Source organism: Centroberyx gerrardi, chromosome 11 (assembly GCF_048128805.1).
Source record: "Centroberyx gerrardi isolate f3 chromosome 11, fCenGer3.hap1.cur.20231027, whole genome shotgun sequence".
In the NCBI taxonomy this organism is placed as follows: Eukaryota; Metazoa; Chordata; class Actinopteri; order Beryciformes; family Berycidae; genus Centroberyx; species Centroberyx gerrardi.
Genome location: NC_136007.1, coordinates 894337 through 912740, shown reverse-complemented (window position 1 = coordinate 912740; position 18404 = coordinate 894337). Strand labels below are relative to the sequence as shown.

Sequence of the window (18404 nt, the reverse complement as noted above, 5' to 3'; positions counted from 1 at the left end):
AAATTATATTTGCCTTTTAAAAACAACATAAAAATAGTGCGATGTATGCTAGGCTATTCTGTAGTCCTCTTTCCGATGGCTGTCGATCTCACCATGACCTCCCAACAGGATGTACATGAAGGAAAACCTGGAAAACTATCTGCACCTGGAGGCATATATTCTTTCTGGAGTTGTTTTCCAGCACAAAATGATCAAATCTTTTCCTGTCTAAACAGTCAAATCCAGTCCAAGACAAGAAGCTAATAAGTTTAATGAATTCCAGTCTGTTTGGTCACCGGACATTGTTTTCCCCCACAGGGCGGCGAGGGGGAGCGGGTATATCGCTTTTTTGGTTATTCCCTCTTTTTCCGACTGTATCTATCTTCAGCTCTGGCTCATCCTGCCAAGGTGTAGCAGGTCGAAGCGCTCATTTCTGCTGAGTCGACTGCCGTCCAGCTACTCCACGCTTACTGCCAGCAGCCCAGCTTCAGCCAATCAGGAGGCAGCGGGGGCCTGGTGACGGCTCTGCCCTGCTGCACATGACCTGCACATATTTCTATAGATATCGTTACACATGAGCCTGCACATATTTATGGACACCTTTGTGTACACGTCCAACTGGAAATTTGATCATGTGAAAAGCTAACAATTCACGATTGCGTGTCTAGACACATTTCTATACATTTGTCCTTCCATCTGTAAATCTGATAATAGTGAGACACACTTGTACTTCTGCTCTGCAAATCTTATAATGTGGAGAGCCAATAATGCACATTTACACATCCTGCACATATTCTTTAAAACCATGAATCTGTAAACTATAAACATCTGCTAACCTGTAAATCTGTCAATGATCAGCATAGAGAGAACTCTTTCAAGCCAAGCCTATTTGTTGACATTATGTGTTGTATTATCTTCAATATCTTTGATTTGTTGTATTGTTATCTATATCTTACTCCTTGCTGCTGCAATTATTAACCTGCAGTTGCATAACTATTGATGATATTGATGAGAGCCCCTCATAATATTCAGTCATTCGACTGGTGACATCTCCTTGTCTCCTTGTCTCCTTGTCTCCTTGTCCAAAGCAGACAGGTTTTAAACTTTGAAAGCCTGTGATCAAAACTGAGTAAACTAGTCTCTCTCGTCATGTGGGGATCCAACACAAACAGAACCATGGCTGTTTTTTGGGCCCCAAGCCATAATTTAGAAACACCGTTCCTATTCAGAGAAGGAGAGGAGAGGAGGGAAGTGTCCATCTTGGTCGGCCATGGCATGCATCCACCCGGTTAAATGTAAATTTAGGGGAAAGTGAAGGAGTGGCATGGGTTAGGGTAAGTGTTAAGATTATGGTTAGACACTGTGACGCGTCACTGGTGAAGAAAAATGTCCAGCTAAGTTGGAAAAGATTAAGATTTCCCTTAGATGGTGCAGTAGCTACTCTGAGGGGTTTAGCATGCATTAAAAGCTGAATTAATTCCGTTCCATAAGTCAGTAGCTAGTTGGTACATACATATCAAGCTCGTGCTTTATATTTCATTCAATGCATTAGTGCGGATAAATATCATTGTTTTTTATTGGCTCGGTCCAAAATAAGTTCTGGTTTCAGTACCAGTCCCAAACCTCCACATTGTTGTCAAGGAAACCAGATGGTGGAGGAGAGGGCTCCCTTTGTAACATGAAGTTTTTGGTGTTTGTTGTGTTTGCATGCCGGATTACTGTTTACCCGCTCATTAAGTGTCATCACTCTGGTTTCCATTCTACATTCATCAGCATGCCAGGTAACGGCAAAGTGTTTCGTTGCCAGGCAGATAAGAGGCAGGCATGCACAGCAGAAGCATCCGAAACAGCTGTCTGGCTGGTTTATTCAAGCAAAGTAATAGTTGAGCATGGTCCGTCTGTCTGTCTGTCTGTCTGTCTGTCTGTCTGTCTGTCTGTCTGTCTGTCCGTCTGTCTGTCCGTCTGTCTGTCTGTCTGTCTGTCTGTCCGTCTGTCTGTCTGTCTGTCTGTCTGTCTGTCTGCCTGCCTGTCAGTCTACAAAGCAGCCTTAGCTTCATCATTTGTCAACTCTACTCTGTATTTTTTTTTTAAATATTTAAGCAATAAGTAGATAACTGACTTAAACACATTCATGGACGATTTCATTTGTAATTTCTACTCTTTTCGATTATTTGCATCTCTGCTGCCAGGTTCTGGATTATGGGGAATCTGTTTTGGTGTTAGGGAGTCTGTCTTCCACAGTGAGACTGGGTGGATCTGAATGGTAAACTCTGACATTTAAACTTGACTTTGAAACAACAACACACAATATGATGCCGTCCTATTCAGTTACATGTTACAGTAGAATACACTCAACTTCCAGGTCTGTCTGCTGAAGTTGAAGGTGATAACTGACAGATATTTGACAGGTTTTATACTTCTTCTGTCTTCATAGGAGTTCAGCAGCTGTTAATCTGCCATTACTGTTGGACTTTTCTGTTCCTTCCAACATGTCTGGAACGCAGCATTAGTCCCAATACTTTTGCTATTGCCTCATTACTATGCTGACTGTTCTCTACAAGCATGGCATATTGCCACAGAACCATCATCCCACTGTGGTGCTTCAGCAGCCTGTTGCACCAGCTGAACCTGCGTTCGATTGCAAATTAGGGTGTGAAGGCGACACTAAACATTGTACTGAAACTAGTTAGTTTGTCAAACTAAAGCTAAAGCTGTGTCTCTGTTTAGTTGCACCATGGGGACTTAAGGTGCATCTTAACGAGCATGAAGGGAAAATTGACCAAAACATTGTCTCAGATTAATGGTAGCCTATGTTAATATTAGCTATTACACAATAGCGAGAGAAAAAGAGGATAAGAGCTGATTTAACATCGCCAAACGTCAAAATATGAGGATTAATTTGTAGTTTTTCTCCCATGGCCAGTACGACCACAGACAGAAATCTATGTATAGATCTAGATGTAATTCAACAATAGTGACATCTAGTGGTGTAGCCGTTAATTTCAACAGGGTAAAAGCTATGTAGTTAGGCCTAAGCTAATTACCTCTATCACTGATAGAGCGGAAAATAAAATTATATTTTATTGTCAGCTAGCTAAATTTTATTTTTTTCTTCATCAGTTCAGTAATCTAATTTCATGTTACAGATGTAAACAGCTCTGTATTTGTTCCTCAGGATCCTCCAGCAAGTTTTCCATCAATCAAATCGAGGCTCCAGTTGTTTCACAGAAGACTTCACACCAGCAGAAGGTGTCAGTTTTAAGGTGTAACTTATGTCCTTGAAATTATTTCAGTTGGTGCAACCATTACAATTTTAGTAATACATAAACTTGGATTTAGTGAAAATTTAAATTCAAACTAGCTTGAACTGAAGTTCAAGTGTAAGGGAGAATCTGCTGACTGCCCTCCATGTTCAAATTCAACAAATCACAGTGATTTATTGGGAAAGTTTAAGGTTAAAGGGTTGTTTAAGGGACTGGTTAAGGGATTAAGGGGCCCATTAACCTTACGGGTTTGGTTAAGGTTAAGGTTAAGGTTAAGGGGTTTGTAAGGTTGAAGAGTTGAAGTGTTTGAAGGCTTCAAATGAGTTTCATGGGATGATAGAGATGCCAGTGGAGATAAGGGTTGGTAGAGTGTCGAAGTCAATAAACTTTCTGGTGAGAAGATGAAGTTTATGAAGCATATAATTTTATCATGAATTCCAATTCATCAAGCCTATCTTAACTTATTTCAAGACATATTGTTTTACTTCCCTGGCAGAGAATTGTGGTGCTGCCAAGGTGTTTCAGTTGTCAGGAAGAAAATCTGATGTCAAATGTCTTGAAACAAGCTTGATAAGCAGCAAGAGGAAACTGTGGTTCATTTTCTGCTGTGTGTGACTGGCATGCTGAATAATCTTTGCATGGTCCATGGTGTCATGGTCGAGGATGCCATGGAAATACAGCGCTTATTGACATCTGTGTTTAGCTGAACAGAAGGCATGTGTAACTGACCAATCCGATTCATTCCTTCTGACAGACAGCTGTTTGAATCCACTCATGTCTGTGTGTTGTTTGCATGACCGACTGGCGGTAATTTTTTGCAGGAGGCGTGCATCGCCTACATAGTCTGCTTTTTTGACCTATGGTTACCCACAACCCCTTGCGCAGCAATACATAAACCCACCTCAGCGTCCTTAGCTACCATGCATGCTGTTTACCCTGCGTTCAGGCCGCTAGCTGCTGTCCTTCAGCTGAGCTCAGCTGGCTGACTGACAGCTGTAGCACCAATGGTGTTGCAGCGTTAGGCGGGGCAAACGGCACAACGGCATGATTCGGCCAACTCGTCCTCTCCAACAAACAGGAGACGAGGCGACCGCGGTGGGCGTCGGCTGACTGGTCTCCGGTGAGTCGCTGGTGGTGTGAAGGCAGAGGAACTAGCCACAGACAGGCTCGACCACCAGAGCCATACATACACAGAGTTTGGTCACGGCGATGTTTAGCGTGTCCGTGCCGCCATGGCGGCATCATGGAGCACTTTGTTCCATATTTACAGCCAGCACGTCTTAGTTCTAGAAAAGGGGCAACAACATGGAGAACACAGTACAACCTGGACTAACTCTGTTGATATATGGCTCTGATCGTCACCATCATCATCACCATCATCACCCCCCAGTCATTAGGAGGTCGTGGCCTGCTTGTTGCGGAAGGTTTCAAAGAATGCCAGCATCCCCTTCCTCACACTGGTGTTGCTGCCACCACTGCCATTGCCCTTGGTTACCCTTGCCATTGTCATGGTAGCGCTGCTGCCTTGGTAACGGGAGGTGAGCGGGCACAAGGTGGATCCGTCCATCGAGTTGGCCCGTTTGACCTTTGGTTGGGTCGCACGCCACGACTTAGTCCTCAGGGGAGGAGTCTGGGCCACCAGACACTTCTGGTACTGAACCTGAAGGAGAGAAAAGTATTATTATCATTATTATTATTATCATTAATATTATTGTTGTTGTTGTTGTTAGCCACCAGACACCTCTGCTAGTGGATCTGTGGAAAATAACATAATGAAATGTTTGACCACCAGAGGGCGTCAGAGCAGTGCTGAGGAGAGGACAGGTAGTGATGTTCAGAGCTGGTATGGGCTCTTTCTCCACATCTGTTCTTGTGACGACGGCCGAAGCACAACCCGACCAAGGATGCACCAGATGGTGACTTGACTGCTGAGGACCAATGGGTAACCCAAAGATTCATTGGGAGAACAACATAACACTAGCCTGGTAAGACCATCCTGATCATGTGACCTCACATTCTGTTTCGCTCCACGGATCAGTCTGGACTTCCAGCCGCCCACATTGATTTCCTGAAATTACAATGTAACCGGGCCAATCAGGGACTGCGTCGTAGTTGATGACGTGAAATACAGGCCGCCGCTGGCAAAACAGTAACGGCGTCTCCCGAAGCAACGAGCGGTAATGTTAACATTAGTAAACACAGCCATAAGTGCAGTTATTGCAGAAATAGACTCAATAACAACAATTAAAAAAGAACAGTATGCACTAGTGGAGTTTCTCGGCAGAAAAGACGTTTTCGCCGTTCTTCCGAGTGGATTTGAATTTAGATTCGCTGATTGGCTGAAGGAGTTTGTCTGTCAAGGCAAGTGCTCCCGCCCACTGAAATCGATGTGGGCGGCTGGAAGTCCAGACTGATCCGTGGAGTGAGACAGAATGTGAGGTCACATGATCAGGATGGTCTTACCAGGCTAACATAACACGTCCAAACAGCAACAACTTGGGATCGTTTTCCACAAGGACACAAGCATCGACTTCTTGGATTTGACATTTATTACATACTATATCATATACTATTTATTATATACCATGAGCTGACTGTCTAAGCCGAGAAATCTCAGTCAACACTTGTGGCCTTATGGAGAACGTTCTTCCTAGTTTTTTAACTTTCTAACTTGTCAAGAAGGTGAGAACAGAGAACACATCTTTCTGCTCGAGGTCACCTCTGAGGACTGAAACATTCAAATCTAATGAATGTATTTTAAATATTTTATGGATGAACTATCAACTGGCTCTTTCCTTATGAAGATCAACTTGAGGTGGGACACGACTGGACTCGGATATGTGTTGCTGCCAGCCTGCCAAGCATTTAATTACCTGAATTCACCTTCACCTCACTGGAGCCTGGAGCACTCCACTATACCTAGCGCTTCTTCCCCTCACTACCTCCACATTGGTCTGATAAACTTCCCTCCGAGGCTTGTTCGCACTGCATCAACACCACAATGTCAATCCTAATAAACACCATAACGCTATACTATGCAAGGCTATTTATTTGGTTTGTTGGGTTTGTTTGGTCTGCTTTCCAGAGGCATGACCTTCTCTCGAGTCCCAAGTCAGTCTCCAGTCTTGAGGCACAAGTCTCAAGTCAAGTCTGAAGTCTAAATGTAGATTACCAAGTCAAGTCCAAGTCAAGTCCATGTCATTTATGTCAAGTCTAAAGTGTAAATGTAGAACAGCAACTCAAGTCAGAGAATTTAATATCTTAAAGAAAACTAAATATCTAGAACTTTTCAATGCAATATGGTTTTAATAGGATTTCTATATCAGTTTCAACTTCAATAAATTCAATCATTCCATACAAATTCAGAAGAAGAATTTAAATTCAGTCGTCTGCTGGAACAAATCTCATCACTTTCAATCTAAGTCATTTACACAAACACAAGATGTCAAGTCAAGACTTTAGAAACCTTTTCAAGTCATCAAAGTATGCATCTAGTCTCAAGCAATTCAAATTGTGACTCGAGTCCCCACCTCTGCTGCTATCACCCTTATTACCCTTTACAGAGAACAGCTGAATCCTCACAGAGAAACACTAGAACGTTAAAAGGCTTGAGGAGCTTGCAGACAGCGGGCGGAAACTGCAGCTCCACCGCAGTGATGCTGATGTTCTGTCAGACAGACAGGCTGGTTCCTCACCATACATGCAGCCTGGACGGCCTCTGAGATGATGCCGGCGTCTGGTTCGCACCAGAAGACGTGGCACTCGAAGCGCTGCGTGCCGCCGTCTACGATCACAGCGAAGGTGTGGCTGTCATGGCCGACGCCCAGAAACGTCAAAAAACGAACCTGACACTCCCAGAATGGCTCCTCCCCTTCCTGAGCGAGACAGACAGATAGATAGACAAATAGATGGATAGACACATTATCTGTAATACTATTACAAGTAGTTCTACTAATAAGAAATTTCAGCTTTTCAATGGCAGAGTTACACAGTGCATTACATTTAGTATAGCCGATACCGGCCCATAAATAGGGGAATAATGAATATGCTGAAAAGAACACTGTGCTCCACACTGAGTGAATAATAGTAACAGCAATAATAATAATCATACCTCTGCCTTCCACATTGACAGAATACTCCTAACAATAATAATAATAATAATAATAATAACAACAATAATAATAATACCTGTCCCTTCCACAGCGACAGGACGGTATCGGAGATGTGAATGACGATCGGCTCCCAGTCGTCTCTGTCTGTAGAGTTCATGATGCTCTCTATCGCTCTGTTTAAAACCTCCATACCTGCACAATATTATAAAGCATAAACACACCTGTACCCACAAAACATGTTCACACTTAACAGTTCACAAATCAATGCTTAATTAACTTGTGATTAAGTATTAACTACGTATGTGTTCAAATATTAGTTATTATGTATGCTTTAGTCATGGTCAGTTAATATGCTGATGATTGTGTTATGTACATTAGAATTAATAACTACAGTGCAAACTACCAGTTTGATTAATTAGTTGTTAGTGTTTAATTACTCATCAACTTTGCAAAATAAGTTAAAGCTAATAAATATTGTAATATGTAGACATAAGTCAGTGAGTAAAATGCTAACAAGGGAGGACTAATTTTTCTATCTAATACCATCATAAATAATAAAATCTTATTTGATGCTGTGTGAACGAACTGAAAGCCTAGAACATTCTTCTTTTTGTTTTAAATATGTATTGTACGTAAACAGTTATGAAACCACCACTCAGGAAACTGCTTGTAAGCAGCATGAAGAGTAAGTAAAGATTTAAAGGGCTTAATAATAGAGTTTGATAGAGTTTTATCTCCTCTTATCTTGATGTAATATTGTATCTACAGGTACAACCGGTGTGTGTAGGTCGGTCCGTCCTACCCATCGCCCGGGACACCGGCAGGTTACCGATGTACTGGACCTCAAACTTCTGGACCTGCTGCCTCACCGCCTCCAGAAACTCCACTGAAAGACAACGCAACACACAACAACAGGGAAACAAACTGGATTGTTTGTGTGACTATAACTGAGAATTGCTCCCCATCATGAAATTGGGGGAGGGATTGTGGATCGGTTCGGTCCATACATATGTCACACACGATATCTGGGACGTCACTGAATGGATTTTAACAAAACTTTCGGGAATGATGCCTGTCATCGCTCCATTCTGGCATTTTCAAAATCACAGTGCGTGGCCTGAGGGGGGCGCTACAACGTTTGTTTACTTGTCTGTACATCACCCACAATATCTTGGACTCCGCTGATTGGATTTTCACCTAATGTAAGGGAATGATGTGTCTTTGTTTGCCTGTTACTGATTGGCCCAAAGTGGGACTGCATCATTCGTGGGAGATAACATGTTTACTGTTGCCTTGTTTGGATTTTTAGCTGCGACCAGCAGCTCTATAGACTGCTCTGTCGGTCGGTCGTTTGGTTGGTTGGTTGGTTGGTCCACAAAAATTTCCCCACACATGTATGCCTGCGCACACGTGGTCGCAGCTATTGCGAATTCGCGCTTGTTATTATCTTGGTCTGCTGCCATCAGTGGATTTGCTGCATGTTTACTGTCTGTGTCGACACACTTCCATAATTCGTGAAGCCAACTGAGAGAAATCGGAGATGACAAAAGTTCCCATGTCTTACTGATAATCTCCACTAGGAGGCGATGTGCATGGTAACTGTAAATCTGACGTAACACTAGTCCAAACCAGATCAGACCAGACCAGTTACCTTGCCTCGGCAGATCTTCAGGTGAGATACTCTCCATGGTCAGAGAGCGAGACGGCCTCATCAACGCCTTCTCTGATATCATCTACAGACAGACAGACAGACAGACAGACAGACAGACAGACAGACAGACAGGTAGTGGATTCATTCATTTGTTTCCATTTACATCACTGAGAAAATGCTACAGTTCAATACAACAAAATTCTCCACCAGCTGGAAACGAGAAAGAAAAGTTCCTTTGAAAAGTCTTTGTATAACCATTATTATATACTTTTGTTGCAGCAACTATTCTCTCTCTTTCCAACTCGCATGTCACACATACTGTAAATACAGAAACTCAAAGTAATGAAAGTCCATTTATTCCCGGTCCATGTCACAAAACAAACCACCGTTGCTGAGATACGCTCACTGAAGGGAGACGACTGGAACTCAACACACCGCAGCCATTTTTATGATACTTTAACACTGAAGAAGGATTGTGATTGTGACATTGTCATTTATTGACTTTTTATGCATATTTTGTCTAGGTTAAGGATGGGGCCTCCAGGTGGTGACAGGTGGTTCCTACCCAGAGGTGTGAGCAAGTAAACTTAATTTGAGTCCCAAGTCAGTCTCAAGTCTTGAGGCACAAGTCTCAAGTCTCAAGTCTAAATGTAGATCACCAAGTCAAGTCCAAGTCAAGTCCAAGTCAAGTCCATGTCATTAATGTCAAGTCTCAAGTCTAAATGCAGATTACCAAGTCAAGTCCAAGTCATTAATGTCAAGTCTCAAGTCTAAATGCAGATTTCCAAGTCAAGTCCAAGTCATTAATGTCAAGTCTCAAGTCTAAATGTAGAACAGCAAGTCAAGTCAGAACAAATCAAGAGTCCAGTATCAATTTAATATCTTAAAGAAAACTAAATATCTAGGACTTTTCAATGCAATATGGTTTTAATAGGATAAAAACTTGGTAAGAGCATCATGAGTTTGATTTCTATAATCAGTTTCAACTTCAATAAATTCAATCATTCCATACAAATTCAGAAAACAGAATTTAAATTCAGTCGTCCGCTGGAACAAATCTCATCACTTTCAATCTAAGTCATTTACACAAACACAAGATCTCAAGTCAAGACTTTAGAAACCTTTTCAAGTCATCAAAGCACAAGTCAAGTCAAGTCCCAATCACAGGTCTCGGTGACCCCCAGAGCGGGACTCGAACCCACCGACCTTAGAGCACATGTGGTGCAGTGCCGTGGCGATGGTCTTGGCTGGGGCGTCGCACCGAAACACGTGACACTTCAACATACAGCTGTCCTTATCGCCTGCCACAAAGGCAAAGTCCCTGCACACACACACAAACACACACGCACACACACACACACACACACACACACACACACACACACACACACATTCACACATCCACACACAGGATGAACATTAGAGAGGTAGATTAGACAGCAAACTTTACTGCTGGTCATCTTGTTATGATGTGCCATTTTTTACAGTGATGTGTTATGTGTGATGTCACACACACACACACACACACACACACACACACACAATACATTTGAGATGCTGCACACTGAGAGAACAAGTGTGTGTGTGTATGTGTGAGAGAGAGAGAGAGAGAGAGAGAGAGAGAGACAGAGAGAGAGGGAGATTTTATAATGAAAATCAATTAAGAAATGATAGAAAAAAAGGACAGAAAAACACTTAAACCTCTGTCTGTTTTCATATAAACTGATGGAAGGATGATTGATAAATGATAAATCTGTTTTTCTCTGAAATCACAGGAACTGGAATCAAATGCATCGATAAGTCACACTGGTATTCCACCCTGAACTCCCATTAAGATGTATAGAAGGAGGTTTAATAACGCTTTGACAACATGTTGAACTATCATGACGAATAGTTCAGGATGGCAGAGACTAAACCAGAGAATAAATCAATGAAAATACTAATAATTTATTATTTGGGGGTTTATTACACTCCCTGCAGAATCTCTCACATGCTGCTTGGATTCACACATGGCTGACGTACTTCCTCTTCATCTTAGCAGGGTATAGATCGGTTCTCACCATTGCCAGCAATTTTTCTGTTGTCAGACGACTGTGCAACTGTAAACAAGACTAAAAGTCTAACAGCCCCGCAATGTTGAATTTTGTGGAAGCATCTCTGCCAGGATTCGAACTCAGGTCTCCCGCTTGAGTCTGCAGTCTAACTCCCTGCGGGCCACGTGACCCAGAAAGGGGTGAACAGAGCGACCGACCGACCCTGCTCTCATGGAACTAAAAATGATTTAATCGAGAGTCACAAAATGCTAACTGGCTAACCAAGGATAACTGTAATTTCTGTGCTGTTAGCAGTTTGTGACCCTCGATCAAATCTCTTTTCCCACGGCACGACTGAGGCCATCACAAGGCAAATCCAGGTCAGTCAGTCATCTGTCGCTTCGTGAGATGATGTGCTTCATGAGATGACCTCTAGACGGCGTCTTTGACTGAGAGATGCAGTGTTGTAGTGTTGTACTCAATAAGTGAAACTTAGAATTCCACCATTTGCTCCAAACTCTCCTGTTAGTAACAGGATGTAAACACAAACCTGATAGCGTCTTCTGCTGTCCTACAAATTTGAATGGTAGGTAACGTTATTACCTTGTGGTATTTTAGTAATGTTAGTGGAATTATTTAACTGATAACTGTGTTCCACTGCTTCACTGCATAGAATTGAATTGAATTGAATTGAATTGAATTGAATTGAACTGAACTGAACTGAACTGAACTGAACTGAACTGAATTGAACTGAATTGAATTGAACTGAACTGAACTGAATTGAACTGAACTGAATTGAATTGAATTGAACTGAACTGAACTGAACTGAACTGAATTGAACTGAATTGAACTGAATTGAACTGAATTGAACTGAACTGAATTGAATTGAATTGAATTGAATTGAATTGAACTGAATTGAATTGAATTGAACTGAACTGAACTGAATTGAACTGAATTGAACTGAACTGAATTGAACTGAACTGAACTGAACTGAATTGAACTGAACTGAACTGAACTGAATTGAACTGAATTGAATTGAACTGAACTGAACTGAACTGAATTGAATTGAATTGAACTGAATTGAACTGAACTGAACTGAACTGAACTGAACTGAATTGAACTGAACTGAACTGAACTGAACTGAACTGAACTGAATTGAACTGAACTGAACTGAACTGAACTGAACTGAACCGAATTGAACTGAACTGAACTGAATTGAACTGAACTGAATTGAACACACATGGGTCTGTACATGATCTGTGCTTGGTTGTAGTGTTCCGGTCGTCTGACAACAGACACAGAAAGATCTGTCAGTTAAACTGCTGTATTGTGTTAAACATTATGTTGAAACACAGAACCAGTGATCACAGAGTCGGAGGAGACAGAAAGTTGGCTTCTTAACATTGCTGCCAATGGTGAGAACCGATCTATTCCCTGCTGAGACGAAGAGGAAGTACGTCAGCCATGTTGGTGAAAAAGGCCTATTGGGGAGCAGAGCCTGTTCTACCAAATACAACTGTATAACCATTTGTTGCTATAAATGGTCTAAGTGTCTCTTACTGAACCTGACAGCTGTGTTTCATAGACTCAAGGTAATTATATAAAATTGAGAATAAAGAACTTTCATACGTTCTTAAAGAGTTCTTTACAGTCCCATAAAGGTTCTATATAGAACCATCTGAGCATGGTGTCATAGAGCATGCTATAGCACAAACCTAAACAACCATTTTTGGTACTCTATAGAACCCCTTTTGTTGAGAGTGTAGATGCACCAGACAGGAGGATAAAGGTATGGTGGCATTTCCATGACAAAACTTAGAATATCTGAGTGTGCAACTTGTGTCCAAGCAAAGCCATTTCCTCAGGGAACTTCATGTTTGTCATATTGTCATCACAATTGTTATATTCAATTCAATTCAATTGTTATCCTATTGTTATATTCAATCACAGAACTCTCCAAAGTATCATGTAGTTTTGACCGTTGGGGGCGGGGTCAGCACTAAGCCACCGTGTCCATAAAATTCATCGGTTACTGTCAAGTCTTGCCGTAGTCCGAAACTGTGCTGTGATTGGCTTGTGCAACGACATCAACACAGATTAAAAGACGAAGAAGAGAGGGGTAGAAGCGGGCAGTTTGTTTCTTTATCGTAAACATGGCTCTACTCACAGTTCGATTCTCTGCTTGTTTCTGAGGGCAACAGACAGCCAGTCACAAGGGCTTCAGACAACCAATTAAATTTACGGACACAGTGGCCCAGCGCTGACTCCACCCCCAACTGTCAGAACTAAAGTGAGGAATTAACTAAAACGCCTCTAAAGTTGTAGCCGTGAGCTGCTGCTATCCCATTGGATCAAGACGCTCTCAAAATGCCGTTTGCTTGTGACTTTAAGATCAGTAAGACTGAAGTTAGGAGGTTCTCAAAGCAGTGTATAATGTTTTTATCTTGTTCCTTATAGGATGACGAAGTTTGACGGACCAAAGGAGGACACATGCTGATTCGTTCTGAGATTAGCCAATCACCAAGCAGCTGCTGGCTCCCAACTCTCAGTTCAAACAGCCGACAGAAACAGAGTTTACCAGACATCCAGTCAAAGCTCACAAGACTTAACTTCTGTCTACGTGAGACCACACTTACACTTCTCGTGAGTTTTGTCATGGAAACACGACCACAGTGATGGACGAGGATTGTGGGCAGGAGTTCGGGGTTAAAATGGCGCCCGTGGAAACAAATCATTCCAAATTAATTAAACTGTGAGCAGAGCCATGCACACACAGAGCCATGTCAGTTTTCTGTGTCAGCCGTGTTAGATCAGCAGCCAACACAGTGTGGTCTAACCTGGACGAACTCTGTGTCTGTATGGCTCTGGATGTGAAGGAAGTAAAGGAAGAGTGGTTTACCTGTCCCTGAGGTGGGGGGCGGTTTAAAAACAGAGAAAGTGACAGTGTTAGTGCAGAATCACAACACAAACCAACCAAAAGGTGACTTTGTTTTTAAAATCTCATCATGCAGCAACATCAAATATCAAACTTCACGTAAACCAAACGAGACGAGTGCCATCGGGTGAAAACCTCTCATCCCATTTTTACACCTCAGTCGTTCAGACGCTCTCATCCAGAGAGCAGGTGAGGGTTCAGCGTCTTGCTCAGGGACACTTCAACAGGTCACACGGCTCTTCGCGAACCTATTGGCTATTACAGAGTTCGTACTTGAGACCCCCTGGTTACGGGACGGTCTCTCTAACCGCCGGGCCGCCGGGCCACCTGGCCGCCTACAACTGTTATCAAATGAAGCCTAACGTCCTGACCGCCCAGGTTCTCCACATGGGTCTGTCCGCTCTGGTTAGACCGGACTCTTTGGAAGTCCACTGGAGCATTAAAGTCACAATGAAATGAAAAGTCTTGTTAGATCATTTTCCATTTCATAATACACACCTATTTAACAAAATATTTAAAACATTTTTATTTTCTTGTATTTTTATATCCAAATCCCATGACTTTTACTTCCTAGTTAACGGTGTATTTTTAGTGGCAACCCCCCCCCCCAGGAAATAAAAATGCCTTTCTGACCCTAGTCTCACTTAGCCAGAAGTTAAGCCATGCTAGCTTCGACTGGATGTGTGGTAAACTGTGTTCTGTAGGTTTGAACTGAGCGCTGGGAGTCAGCGGCCGCCTGATGATTGGCCAGTCTCACAGCGAATCAGCACGTGTCCTCGTTTGGTCCGTCAAACTTCATCATTTGATAATGAACAAGATAAAAACAACTAGCTGCTCATTAAGCTGTTAGCCCAGTGGAGAAGGTTTCTCTGCAGGTTTGTCTCTTCACAGCAGCGACACACAGCTCCAACTTAATTTTTGGGGCATTTTCGCCTTTATTTGTCAGTTGAAAGTAGAGACAGACAGGAAACACTGGGAGAGGGAGGGATGGCATGTGACAAAGCTCCTGAGTCGGATTCGAACCCAAGTTGTGTTTACATGGTACGTGCCTTACAGTACTGAGGCAACCGGACGCCCCATGGTTACAACTTTAAAGGGAGTTTTGTGCGTCGCCATTTTGGCTCATTGCACTACTCCGCACCACTGATGCCCCTCCCACTAAACGCCCTGCGTAGACACGATAGATAAGGATGGCGATGATGCTGCAAAAAGGCCATGTCTGCAAAGTGCGGTACAAGTGTGAAACCCGATTCAATTTCTATGAGCAAAACAATAAATCGACATTTTCTGTGGTTGCTTTTTCTGTGTTCTAATAATTGATGTGAAATGTATCTGGTGTAAATAATTTGTCGTTACCTTTTCATGGTGTTTTAAACAGCAGCAGGATCATTAAAATGTTTTTTCTTGAAGTGTCAGAGTTTGCTAGCTTGTTGCATTTTGTGACTTCCAGAAAATAAACATTTTAATGATGATGCAGTTCTTTGATAACTGTGAAAAGGTAACGACAAATTATTTACATCATATACATTTCACATAAATCATCAGAATACAGAAACAGCAACCACAGAACATGTAGATTTTTTGTTTTGCCCATAGAGATAGAGCGGGTCGCATCACTTGTACCGCACTTTGTGGGCGTGGCCTGTTTGAAACGCCACGCCATTCTTATCTATGCCTCGCTAGCTGGCGAGAAGGCTCCGCCCCTCTGCCAGGCGAGCTTCCTCAGACTTTCAAAACCGAGTGAAAGAAAACTGGAGGCGAGTCTAACCTCTTCCTAACTGATCTCCCATTGGATTACACTTTTACCACATTATGTCCCGCCCCAACATCCTGTTTCAACAGGAAATACATCACAGTACAGAAGCAAGACGCTCTCAATGCCGTTTCATTGTGACTTTAAGATCAGTAAGACTGAAGTTAGGAGGTTCTCATGCAACAGACAGACAGGCAGACAGACAGGCAGACAGACAGGCAGGCAGTGTGTCTGTGTCTGGTGATCTTGCAAGTGTGTGTGTGTGTGTGTGTGTGTGTGTGTGTGTGTGTGTGTGTGTGTGTCTGTCTTAACGCGAATTCTTCCAAGTTGTTGCTTTTAACCACCAAGTCACACTGAGCATTCAGGTCCCATAAATCCTCCCTCAAAGTGTCAATCATCCAGTAAGCCCCTCCCTGATTGGCTCACCTGCCGTTGTTGCAGCCCACCCCCCACACTCGGATGTTGATGATTGGCTGACAGTGGAGGGGGGTGTGGTCTAACGGGTCCAATAGAGTCAGAGTGTCTTTCTTCAGAACCAGCATCATCTCCCGACCCTGCAGACAGACGGACAGGCAGAGAGACAGTCAGGAACACAAACAGGTGGACAGACAGAGAGACAGACAGGTGGACAGACAGAGAGACAGACAGGTGGACAGACAGAGAGACAGACAGGTGGACAGACAGGCAGACAGTCTCACCTCCCCCCAGGCTCCCAGCCTGTCTCTCTGCTCAGGACTGTTGCAGTGCGACAGCTGCTGGATGACGTTACTGACGGCCAGACTGCTGCGGCCGGGAGAAAGCTCCTCCTCCTCCACCTGCAGCCAGCCCAGCGACCGCACCGCGAAGCACTGGGCGAGAGACACCGGGAGAGACAGGGAGAGAGAGAGAGAGAGAGAGAGAGTAGATTAACCAGCCGAGCGACCGCACCGCGAAGCACTGGGCGAGAGACACCAGGAGAGACAGGGAGAGAGAGAGAGAGAGAGAGAGAGAGAGTAGATTAACGAGCCCAGCGAACGCACCATGAAGCACTGGGTGAGAGACACCGGGAGAGACAGGGAGATAGAGAGAGAGAGAGAGAGAGAGAGAGAGAGAGAGAGAGAGTAGATTAACCAGCCCAGCGAACGCACCGCAAAGCACTGGGCGAGAGACACCGGGAGAGACAGGGAGAGAGAGTAGATTAGATTACATTATGCCACATTAGACTACATTAGAGTAATACATTAGACAAGTAAAAGTTCTGCATTCAAAGGTTTACTTCAGTAAAAGTGTAGAAGTATCAGCAGTAAAATGAACTGAAGTATGAAAAGTAAAAGTCATCATTCTGTCAGAGAGTTAAATTATTGAAGCATGAACCTGTCAGAAGTATTTTAATGTTGTCGTCTAACTGCTGCAGATACTGTTGGAGTTTAAACTCTAACAGTGCAACATATTTTATGAGCTTATCGTATGTTTTGATGTAAAACCTTATTCTGCAAAGTAACTAGTAACTCCAGCCGGCAGATAAATGTAGAGGAGGAAAAGTAGAAAGTCTCACAGAATGGAAATAGCCTACTCAAGTAAAGAGCCAGAACCTCAAAACTGTAGTGAAGTACAGTACTGGTCTGGACTAACTGGACTAACTGGACTAACCTGGACTAACATTGGCTAACTTGGCTAACTGCACTAACTGGACTAACCTGGACTAACTTGGACTAAACTGGGTTTACTGGACTAACCTGGGCTAACTGGACAAAGCAGGGCTAACTGGACTAACTTGACTAACTCAGACTAACTGGACTAAACTGGGCTGGAGGAAATGTACTTTGTTACTTTCCACCTCTGCTGATGATACTCTGACCGACTTCAGACATTAATTCAGACATTAATAATTACAGTGAACAGCCTCTACTCTCCTCTGCAGTCTCCATAGTTTCTCCACCTGGCGGATCTGAGGGAAATCTGCTGGATCGCTTTACGGCACCAAACAGGAAGAGGTTCTGTTCTCTCAACGTCGTTAACAAGCAAAATGTGGAAAAATGTGGCACCTTGGTAGTCAGCATGGGGAAAATAGACCGTAAATGTAGTGCAAATTAAGTAGAAGCACACTATTATTGTTGTTGTTGTTGTTGTTGTTGTTGTTGTTACCTTGGAGTCGGGGTCATGGTTGCTCAGATATTCTTCATGCCAGGAAGACCTGAGGAGAAAAAACAGATTTACTTCAACTGAACTGAACTGCTCAGTGCAGCTCAGTCTCTGTGTGTGTGTGTGTGTGTGTGTGTGTGTGTGTGTGCGTGTGTGTGTGCATGCGTGTGTGTGTGTGTGTGTGCGTGTGTGTGTGTGCGTGTGTGTGTGTGTGTGACCTGTTTTCAGGGACTGCTGGTCCGTCTGTCTGTCCGTTGGAGGTCTGTCCAGCATCCTCCTGGAAAAACACCACAGAAGAAGTAAAGTCTGAAGTTCTGGTGCTGCACTAACCTGGACTAACTTGGACTAACCTGGACTAACTGGATTAACTGGACTAACCTGGACTAACTGGATTAACTGGACTAACCTAGACTAACCTGGACTAATCTAGACTAACCTGGACTAACCGAGACTAACCGGGACTAACCTGGACTAACCTAGACTAACCTGGACTAACTGAACTAACCTGGACTAACCCTCACTAACCTGGACTAACCTAGACCAACCTAGACTAACCT

General features: G+C 43.2%; 1 protein-coding gene across 1 annotated transcript in view; it reads right to left on the bottom strand.

Annotated features, from left to right (window-relative positions):
* Nucleotides 1-4635: 4635 nt before the first annotated feature.
* Nucleotides 4636-18404, bottom strand: part of apbb3 (amyloid beta (A4) precursor protein-binding, family B, member 3) — a 17911-nt gene continuing 4142 nt past the window's right edge. Inside the window, exons 3-13 of the mRNA XM_071919666.2 lie at nt 18066-18124; nt 17851-17899; nt 16425-16574; nt 16153-16280; nt 13938-13943; nt 10212-10326; nt 9006-9087; nt 8157-8240; nt 7431-7546; nt 6938-7117; nt 4636-4902 (exon numbers count right to left, since the gene is read on the bottom strand). Of these exons, the coding sequence (XP_071775767.1) occupies nt 4636-4902; nt 6938-7117; nt 7431-7546; nt 8157-8240; nt 9006-9087; nt 10212-10326; nt 13938-13943; nt 16153-16280; nt 16425-16574; nt 17851-17899; nt 18066-18124 (1236 nt within the window). The remainder of the gene's footprint in view (nt 4903-6937; nt 7118-7430; nt 7547-8156; nt 8241-9005; nt 9088-10211; nt 10327-13937; nt 13944-16152; nt 16281-16424; nt 16575-17850; nt 17900-18065; nt 18125-18404) is intronic.